Here is a 9,832-nt window from a genome sequence, read left to right as displayed (position 1 = left end):
ATTCTAAAAGCTTTCATTGTGGTTTTGTAAAATCCATACTCATTCCGTTTTATAAAAGATATTATTTTAACATTTTTCACAAATTTTTTAAAATTATATAATAAACTAATATATTTTTATTTAATATAAGATTAATTAAATAGTGATTTACATGAAAATCTATTGGTTATTCAAAAGGATATAACATAGATTAATGTATAAAATTACAATAAAATTTTGTAATGATATTTTTTTATTTAAAATGACATATTTTATTAAACAGAAAAGTATAGTCTAAAAAAAAAACCCTTAAAAGACGGTCTTCACTTTTTGCATTTTTCAACGCAATTGCTAGAATTTTTACTCTGTTTTTTTCTTTTCCTTTTTCCTATTTGTTTATCCTCTTTCTTTTTTTCCAGCGTTATTGTTTTTATTTTTCTTACCCTCCCAAACCATTTGAAAACCCCGAGAAATAGAGAAACACACCTCTTTTCTTCTCCCCTGCTTCACCGATGAGCTAAATAATAGAAATTAACAAAGTTTGAAATTAACCACTCTTAATCTGCTCAAAGATTTATCGAAATCAAACCCATTGCAAGTTTCACACTCCTTCTTCTTCCTCCTCCTCCTCCTTCTCTTTTCAGCTCCTTGGATTCTCTTCTTTGTCGATTCTGAATCTCGGTTTCTCCGTACATCTCAAACAAGGCAAAAAAAAAAAAAACTTTAAAACTACGGTTCTGGGTTTTAGCTCCTTTTTTTTTCCTGAAAAGGTTGGATCTTTAACAGCTGGTCGTATCTGCATGGTTCAATCTCAATCTGGGTCTTCTCCCTTCTTCCTTTTTTTTTTAATTTATCATTTTTAAAAATGGGTACTTTTTGTCAGATTCTCATAGAAACCCAAAGCTCTTGTTTTTAAGTCTCTACTTTTGCTTCCGATGTGTTCTATACACTCTCTCCTCTCTCCCGCTTCTTTAGATCTGTTTCCAGATTCCGCTTGATCCATCTCCCTTACTCAAAGCTACTGAAACAGTTGTGATAAAAGGTCAGATCACTGTTAAAGTCTCTCTCTCTTTAAAACTCCTTTAAGCTTCAATTTCAAAGAGAGCTCTGAACCAAAAGAGTTTGGGAACATTCAGCTGATTTTTAACTCAATTTGATGCTTGTTTGTGTTTCAGATGTCCAGAGATTGAACCTCAGATGATGATGATGATCTTTGTAGGGTTGTGTTTGTCATGTGTTGTGGTGGTGGTGGTTGAAAATTGCTGAAACTCTTTTAAGAGTTTTTTTTAATTGTCAATGGGATTGTGCCTAGAAGGTGTTCGTCGTATTGCCTGAGTGAGTGATGGGAAACGGAACTTCCCGTGTTGTCGGCTGTTTCGTGCCGTCTAACGAGAAAAACGGCGTCGATTCGGAGTTTCTGGAGCCTTTAGATGAAGGTTTAGGGCATTCCTTTTGCTACGTTAGGCCGAGCATCTTCGAGTCTCCTGATATTACTCCTTATAACTCGGAGAGGTTCACCATTGATTCAAGCACGCTTGACTCCGAGACTCTCAGTGGTTCTTTCCGAAACGAGGTCGTTGATGATCCTTCTTACTTGAATAGACACAACAGCAAAGGCTTGGGGGAGACAACCTTTAAGGCAATCTCAGGCGCTTCGGTTAGTGCCAATGTGTCCACGGCTAGGACTGGGAATCAGATGGCATTGTGTTCAAGTGACGTGTTGGAGCCTGCTGCTACGTTCGAGAGCACGTCTTCCTTTGCTTCGATTCCTTTGCAGCCGGTCCCTCGTGGTGGCTCCGGACCGTTGAACGGGTTCATGTCAGGGCCTTTAGAGAGAGGTTTTGCATCTGGTCCTTTGGATAGAAACAACGGTTTCATGTCAGGGCCTATAGAGAAAGGAGTCATGTCTGGACCTCTTGATGTATCTGATAAATCTAATTTCTCGGCGCCGCTTTCTTTTAGACGCAGAAAGCCTCGGTTTCAACGGTTTATGAAAAGTGTGAGCGGACCAATGAGGAGTACATTAGCGAGAACGTTTTCTAGACGGTCTGGAGGTTTAAGTTGGATGAATCGCTTCTTCTTGCATCCAGAGACTAGGGTGTCCTGGCCTGGAGGGAAAGAAGGTAAACTACATGGTGAAGACCACCCGGAGAGTTGTCTAGAGAGCAACCGTCACTTGCAGTGGGCTCATGGGAGAGCTGGAGAAGACAGAGTTCATGTTGTGCTTTCAGAGGAACAAGGATGGCTTTTTATAGGGATATATGATGGGTTTAGTGGACCAGATGCTCCAGATTTCGTGATGAGCCATCTGTACAAAGCTATAGACAAGGAACTGGAAGGTCTTCTCTGGGTTTATGACGAGCCATCGGAAGATAACCCATTGCAGCCAGACCAGGAACCTCATTCCACACAGAGTAACTTGTTTGTTCCAGAAACTATCAGTGAGCAGCATTCAAAGTCAGTGCAAGAAGGAAGTGAAGATGTTATGACTGATAGTAAAAGTAGCCTTGAAAATGCAGACACTCAGATTGCTGATGGTCCACCTGGAAACTTAGCAGGTCCTGGGAAGAAAAGCACGAGACTTTACGAGCTACTTCAATTAGAACGGTGGGATGGAGAAGAACATTCTCATGGAGGGAGTGTGGCTGCAAATGAAATGACCAACCAGGTTGAAAATCCATCTACTTCAGGTGGAAATGATCCGTGTACCAACGAGAATACCGTTCTTGATGAGATTCCAAACTCGGGTCAAATCCATGGGACTAAAAAATCGCAGATAAGCTCAAAGATAAGAAGAATGTATCAAAAGCAAAAGTCTTTACGGAAAAAGCTGTTTCCTTGGAGTTACGACTGGCACAGGGAAGAAGGGACGACGACTTGCGTTGAAGAGAAGATAGTGGAGTCATCAGGACCAATTAGGAGACGCTGGTCAGGAACCGTAGACCATGATGATGTGCTAAGAGCAATGGCTAGAGCACTAAAAAGCACTGAAGAGGCTTACATGGAAATGGTAGAGAAGTCTCTTGACATAAACCCGGAGCTTGCTCTGATGGGTTCATGTGTTCTTGTAATGCTGATGAAAGATCAAGATGTTTACGTGATGAATGTTGGGGATAGTAGGGCTATCTTAGCTCAAGAAAGGCTCCATGATCGTCATTCTAATCCCGGGTTTGGAATTGAGGAAGGGATGGGGCATAAGAGTAGGTCAAGAGAATCACTAGTGCGTATGGAACTAGATAGAATATCAGAAGAATCTCCAATACACAATCTAACCACTCAGATTAGTGTCTCAAACAAAAACAGAGATGTGACTTCTTACCGGTTAAAGATGAGAGCCGTTCAACTCTCAAGTGACCATAGCACAAGTGTGGAAGAGGTAACTACGCTTATGATTTGCTGCCAACTCAATCTTTGCTCTTGTTTGTCAAAAAGCAGAGATGTAACTTCTTAATCTGTATTCAGGAAGTTTCAAGAATTAGATCCGAACATCCAGAAGATGAGCAGTCCATACTCAAAGACAGAGTCAAAGGTCAGCTCAAAGTCACTCGAGCTTTTGGTGCTGGTTTTCTCAAAAAGGTACCTCAAACTTTCATAACCAAACTACTTTTGTTATGGGACTCGTCCATCTTCTGAATAGTTGATGTTGTTGCAGCCGAGTTTCAATGAAGCTTTGCTTGAGATGTTCAGAGTAGACTACATTGGAACAGATCCGTACATCAGCTGCGAACCGTGCACTGTCCATCACAGGCTGACTTCAAGCGACCGGTTCTTGGTTTTATGCTCTGATGGATTGTATGAATACTTCAGCAACGAGGAGATAGTTGCTCACGTGACTTGGTTCATAGAAAACGTACCTGATGGTGATCCTGCTCAATACCTCATTGCAGAGCTTCTGTCTCGTGCAGCCACCAAGAACGGTACAGTTTCAAATGATCGTCGGTTTTGTTGAAAAAATGAAACCAGCATTTCCATGTGATGTGTGTGTATTTGCAGGGATGGAGTTTCATGATCTGTTGGATATACCACAAGGGGATAGAAGGAAGTACCATGATGATGTCTCAGTGATGGTTGTGTCTCTTGAAGGAAGGATTTGGCGATCGTCTGGACAATATTATCCAGAGAGAAAACCAAAATCCAGTAGATGAATTTAACAAGCAAATGAACCAAAAAAAAAAAGAAGTTAAGGTTTAATTGGGTTATTGTTTTCAAACAATCTTTCAATTTCCAAAAAAAAAAAAGTAAAAGAAGGAAAGGCCTAAGTCTATTTATATTGCTTCCAAAATCTGATATCTGTTCTCACTCAATATGGAAAATTGGTTTAATGTAGTGGTTAGCGAATGGTTATAGTTTCTGTCTAAATCTATTTCCAATTATTCTGCATCCGAAAGAAAGAGTTCTCTTTTGCTTCTAGAGTCTCTGAGAGAGCAAGAGGGTTTCTTTCTCTTTTGCTTCTGGAGTCTCCGAGTCAGAAAGAGGATTTGTTACTCAACTTAAGCCTCTTGATCTGTTATAGAGTAGAGTCGTTGTGAGCCGTTAATTCACGATTTCGTCTGTATTCGTATTGACTTGTTTGGGCGGAGGAAATGAAAAACTCTTTCTCCAGCCTTCTTCCTTTATTCAATCAATGGTCACCAACCTGAATCTCTCGTCTCACCAAAGTCAGTATGTTGTCTCTTCGAAGCGTAACTAGCTTCGTTGCTCTTCCATCGCGATCCAAACCATCTCCGTCTTTGTCTTTGCGTCGTCCTCGATCAGTTTGTTGCCGTCTCACCGAGCCTGCAGCAGCTTTTGATGTAGTAGTAGTCTCTGGAGAATCAGACGGAGCGATTGCTAGTAGCTTCACTGAGCTTCAAAACGGTGGCTGTGGCTGGAAGGTGGAACCAGAGCAGCTTCCTCCCACGGGTGAAGGAGGAGTTGAAGAGGATGATGATCCGGAGGAGGAAGAAGAGAAGATTTCGAGTGTCCATGTTCCTCGTGAGAAGTACATCAACGTCTCCAAGTCTGATCTCGTTAACTCCATTGTAACGACCTTACTTGATTCACAAGACGGAGGAGACGCTGATATCTTTCTCCTCCTTGCCTCGTAAGCTGACTTTTATAAATATGCTTAAACCTAAAATTTCATCTCGTTAGTTTAAAAACTCTCTCTATTTAGGTGCCTGGACTCTATCCTTCACGCGGAGCACAAGAGGGTTTTAGAGCAAATGAGAACCGATTTCGTTGCCACTCAATCTCTTGAGAAGGTAAACATTGGTGGTGACAGCGAAGAAGAAAGCTCTACTTCAGGTGGAGAGATTTACTCGGACGAGGAAACTAACTCGGAAGCAAAGAAATCTGAACCTGAGAGTGTTGTTAACGGATACGAGGGTTTATCATTCCCTTTGGCTGATGGTTTTGACATTTGGAACTTTTTGATTTCTACTGGCAAACAAGCTAAGAGACGTTCCGCTGAAAGGTATTTAGTATAAATATAAATTGGGATATTTGAGGATCACTATGACATGTAAGTCTTAGTATAGATTGGTGGTATTTTTCAATGCAGTGTTAGTGCTGCGACCCGGTTCCAGCGTTCCTTTATTCAGCTTCTGGACAATGCCGGTTTTGAAGAACTTTCAGCTAGGGATCTGGCTTTGACTTCGGCTCTCAATACGGACTACCTTCTTACTTTGCCTGTTTACGTTGATTGGAACAAGGCATCAGAGTCCAATGCTATTGTTTTTAGGTAAATTTAATTGCTTTTGATGCGTTTGTACATTGTGCTATCTAGTTTTAGATACATAGCACTTTTATTACCTCTTGGGTCAGTGTAGAGCGTCTTTCCTGGTTGCTTTTGAGTCATGTTCGGTTTGCAAAACTTGGCGTCTTGTGCTCCATTGGAGAACCTGTTTATGAATTTATCTTATTTACAGGCGTGGATATGCAACTGAGAAGCAGAAGGGTTTGTTGCTTGTGGAGAAGCTAGACTATATCCAGTCTATTGTTCTACGAGGAATCTTCTCTACTATTTCAAAACCCCTGAGAAAAGTTGGAAAAATTATAAACAAGGTCTGATGCCTGTTAAGTGAGGCAAATACTATGTTATTTAGTTGATAAACTTCACTAAGATTTTTCCAAATTTTTTATGAACAGGCATTAAGTGAGGCTTCTCAAACTCAAGAAATTCAACATCTTTCAGAGAGAATGAAAGTTTGGCTCAAGGAGCTGTCTCTTTTCAAGGAATCATATCTAGACCTACCCCAAACCTCTGATAAATTCTTGGAAGGTGAGTCCCTCTCAGATTCAGTACTACCGATGCGGGTAGCAGCAAAAAGAGCAGTCAGTCGGTATGAGGGGCTTCTCACACCTGTTGGTCCTCGAGAAAAGCTCTTCAGAAAGTTGCTCACCTGGATTGGTCTCATTTCTCCTGCTTATGAAACACCATTTCAGCTACCTAATGATACTAATGCATCTGAACCTTATCTGAGGTGTGTGTCTTTCTTATTCCCAAGTCATCTTTCTCGCTAAATAATGTGTTTTGGTCTCTGGTTGCTGAGCCTTTAAGAATCTATGTGTCAATAAAAAAAGCATGAAGTTTGGCATTTGATTGCTCAAATGAACCTAAAAAACAAGTGTGAAAGTTCCTTCCATATGTATTTAAGACTTAATTTATGCCGGTGAACTTTTGAAATTATCAGGCCAATATCCTTGTCAAGGATGACACTAGGTGATATATGGAAACCAGCTTCAAAGAAAGCTTGCGGAAATGATATGTGGAAAAGGATTAAAACTTCTATTTCCATTCTTTTATCACCTTCAACGCTTCAGGTATTCATCCGAATGAATCATGAGCTATGTCCACACACATGATCACAGTTTTTAGATGACTCTTTTGTTTGTTTTTGACTCTTTGGTGAATAGGAGCCTGCCTTTGAGGAACTGATATTGCTTTACACGATGGATGCGGGTGAAAAAGGGGATAAGAATGAAGATGAAACCAGATCATCATTACAACTAGAGATATTTGAAAGAATCCCAATTCCTGATTTACCTGTAAGAATATTACATCTACATCATGACTGTCTCTTCTCATAGCTTTTTTTACTGTAGTTTTCACCACCATTTTTTTGTCTGTTTTAATCCAGGTTATTTTCCCTCACAGGAAGCTTTACTTTCGCATCATAGATACAGTAAGTGTGGTTTGCATGATTGCACTCAGTTTTTTACTGATCTTTATATCTCTGTTGACTAATTACTTAGGAATCTTTTGTTAGGTACGTCTTGATATCGCCAGTATTTTGGGACTTACGGCATACTTTGTGAACTACAAGTTTGAGAACATCTCATCATCTCCGTATGTCTTCTTTATACACACTCTTCTCTATGTCGCTTGTCATACGACTTACTTCCTTTTTTTTGTGCATCACATTATTTGTAATATAGATCAGCATTTTTTCTTGATGTGATCGCCGTAACTGCTCTGGTAATCTACGCAACACGTGTGGTTTTGGGCTACAAGCAGACATGGGACAGATATCAAGTGAGTTTGTTAGGAAACCCAAGTTCATACTCCCTTTACTACTGTTCTGATTTTGAAAAATCTCCCTTCCTCAGTTGCTAGTAAACAAGACGCTTTACGAGAAAACCTTAGCCAGTGGCTTTGGCTCTGTTCACTTCCTTTTGGATGCCTCAGAGCAGCAACAGGCAAGAACTACGCCTTAGAGAGGGGGGGGGGTTCTATAGTATCTTTAACTTTTTACTTATCATTTCAATTACTCGCTTATCTACAGTACAAGGAGTCAATATTGACATATGCAATCATCCTTCAAGCCGGATGCGAGAATATGTCATACCAAGGAGTTCAAGATAGATGCGAGAGATTCTTGTATGACAATTTCAAAATAAAGGTCTCTGTATAAAACTTTGAGCTCTCTCTCATAGCAAAACATTACTAAGTAGCTGCTGACTAACTCACTAAACTACTTACAGGTGGAGATGCGAGTAGCAAAAGCTATAAGCACGTTGGTGAGACTTGGTCTAGTAACAGAGACGCTAATCGATGGCAAGACCAAGCTACAAGCTGTTCCTTGTCCTCAGGCTTATGTCTCTCTTAAAGAAATTTGGAACGGTCTGCTTGGTTGATCATCCAGTAACATTTTTTTTTTGCTTTGTTGTAACAATATCTCTCTCTAGTAAAAAAACCCGAATAGGTTGTTTATACATAAACAGAATCAGCTAACATAATAATGTTCAGAATCTGAGTTTTATAGATTTTTTTCTTCTAATTCTCAGAGCTGAAGGGGTTGAGATTTAGTAAAGACAAAGACTCCTCCACCTCCAACGGATCGACCCAAGAGCATGTTATTATCGAGATAAGAGAGGTAATACAATCCACCTACAGACCTCCTGCAATAGAGAGGAACATCTTATTAGCATACATAGTCTTATCTTGAATTAAGTTATGGAAACAAAAAACAATACTCTTTTATCTACCTTCCTGGACTGGTTGGTGTTACTGGAATTTGAGCATTGAAAGTACGTATAAACTGCAGAATCTGAAAGAAGAAAAAAAAAATCGGTAAAGAGTTAATTAGCTTTTGGTCTAAATCTTGGTTTCTAGGGCAGAGAGGGGTTTCTCTCTAACTAACCTGAAGGTTTAAAAATGAGCGTGGAAGAATTGCAGGTGCGAGAAGAGATTGAACCTGCTCGTTTATATTAATGTTTCTAACACTTATCTGCAAAAAGTTAAGTTCAGATTACTTGTGGCGATAGGCTATAGTGAATTGAAAGCAGACAACCAAGTAACCAACCTCTTCAAACTGAAGGTAGATGTTTCGACTAGAGACCTTATCGAACTTGGCAGTAACAACGAGTGTTGCACCTTCTTGCTCCTGCCATTTGGATGATTCATTTATATCAAATGTGAAGAATTGAAAAGGGTAGAGAAGAAGCAAGAAACCTCTAGCAAGCTTGGAAGACTCCACTGAACAACGTTCCGGATGATCCCACCGTCTGATCGATCTCTGCACTCAAACTTCTGAAAGATCTGACCAACCTGATCCAAAACAAACTATTAAAAACACAAACTCAGAACAATGTCTCTATCTGTTCTATGTTCATCAACAACAAACACCTGAAAGAAGGGAAATCTTGAGGCAGCTTCAAAGAGAACAACAACATCAGGAGCAGACGTATACTGTAGCCTCCATGTTCCATCTAACTTCATTAGATCAATGGCTTCACCGCCATTAAACCCTTCCACAGTCACCTGAAAAGTTCCTACCCAAATCCAAACTCATTAGATCATACAGCAACCATATGTATCCTCACACGCAATTACTGTACCAGAGCCTCCTCGATGACAGAGCGTTGATCAGAAGTGGCAGTGAGACCTCGTTGAGTTTCTTGTACAGCTCTGAGTAGATCGTGTTTCTTGTATTCTAAGTCAAGTTCACTGTCCACGACCTGAGTGATTATTTACCCAAACATACTCAAATCAATTTGTTTCAGACGAGTAAATGAAAATGTGAAGAGACACAACAAACCTTAGCTGTCGTGTCTCCAGAAGCTACCTGACAAGAAAATCTCTTTCTATGATCGGTATTGAAGTTTAGAGCAAAAGGTTTGCTTCTACAAACACGAGGCGTTGAAAACAACGCCGGGCAAGAGATAGTCACAGACGCAATCTCCATCACTACACAAAACCTGCGATGGTGAAAAAAGAAAAAAAGAAGAAACAAACTCTGTTTTGTTTTTTTTTGTCAATACATTGTATTATTTCTCTCTTTTTTTTCTTTAATTATAAAAGATACTAGATTTTGACCCGCCCTTGAAAGGGCGGGTATTATTTTCACTTTTATAAAATATATCATTTGTT

At 39.9% G+C, this 9,832-nt stretch overlaps 3 protein-coding genes across 6 annotated transcripts; 2 read left to right on the top strand and 1 right to left on the bottom strand.

The window, feature by feature from the left end:
- Nucleotides 1–420: 420 nt before the first annotated feature.
- On the top strand, nt 421–4,249 carry LOC108811251 (protein phosphatase 2C 32). The gene is made up of 5 exons (XM_018583292.2): nt 421–1,021; nt 1,155–3,355; nt 3,442–3,555; nt 3,632–3,896; nt 3,973–4,249. The coding sequence occupies exons 2-5, from the start codon at nt 1,322–1,324 to the stop codon at nt 4,122–4,124; spliced, it is 2,565 nt and encodes an 854-aa protein (XP_018438794.2). The 5' UTR covers nt 421–1,021; nt 1,155–1,321; the 3' UTR covers nt 4,125–4,249.
- Nucleotides 4,250–4,391: 142 nt separating this feature from the next.
- On the top strand, nt 4,392–8,388 carry LOC108811252 (uncharacterized). 3 transcript variants are annotated; one of them, XM_056988136.1, is made up of 14 exons: nt 4,392–5,062; nt 5,135–5,434; nt 5,522–5,701; nt 5,889–6,024; nt 6,109–6,443; nt 6,654–6,783; nt 6,877–7,008; nt 7,101–7,145; nt 7,230–7,309; nt 7,399–7,495; nt 7,570–7,659; nt 7,746–7,862; nt 7,945–8,104; nt 8,248–8,388. In XM_056988136.1, the coding sequence occupies exons 1-13, from the start codon at nt 4,644–4,646 to the stop codon at nt 8,095–8,097; spliced, it is 2,214 nt and encodes a 737-aa protein (XP_056844116.1). In that variant the 5' UTR covers nt 4,392–4,643; the 3' UTR covers nt 8,098–8,104; nt 8,248–8,388. The 3 variants fall into 3 exon arrangements, with proteins under 3 accessions (XP_056844116.1, XP_018438795.1, XP_018438797.1); XM_018583293.2 differs by lacking the exon at nt 8,248–8,388 and having other exon boundaries at nt 7,945–8,240; XM_018583295.2 differs by lacking the exons at nt 7,570–7,659; nt 8,248–8,388 and having other exon boundaries at nt 7,945–8,240.
- On the bottom strand, nt 8,106–9,721 carry LOC108811255 (probable plastid-lipid-associated protein 10, chloroplastic). 2 transcript variants are annotated; one of them, XM_018583299.2, is made up of 8 exons: nt 9,501–9,721; nt 9,301–9,420; nt 9,089–9,223; nt 8,915–9,010; nt 8,766–8,846; nt 8,604–8,690; nt 8,449–8,510; nt 8,106–8,361 (listed from the first exon to the last, which is right to left on the bottom strand). In XM_018583299.2, exons 1-8 carry the CDS (start codon nt 9,645–9,647, stop codon nt 8,244–8,246), a joined length of 846 nt encoding a protein of 281 aa, XP_018438801.2. In that variant the 5' UTR covers nt 9,648–9,721; the 3' UTR covers nt 8,106–8,243. The 2 variants fall into 2 exon arrangements, with proteins under 2 accessions (XP_018438801.2, XP_056844119.1); XM_056988139.1 differs by having other exon boundaries at nt 9,528–9,719.
- Nucleotides 9,722–9,832: the final 111 nt, after the last annotated feature.

The sequence above is a fragment of the Raphanus sativus genome, chromosome 6 (genome assembly GCF_000801105.2).
Source record: "Raphanus sativus cultivar WK10039 chromosome 6, ASM80110v3, whole genome shotgun sequence".
Classification (NCBI taxonomy): Eukaryota; Viridiplantae; Streptophyta; class Magnoliopsida; order Brassicales; family Brassicaceae; genus Raphanus; species Raphanus sativus.
This window is presented reverse-complemented; position numbering and strand designations above follow the sequence as displayed.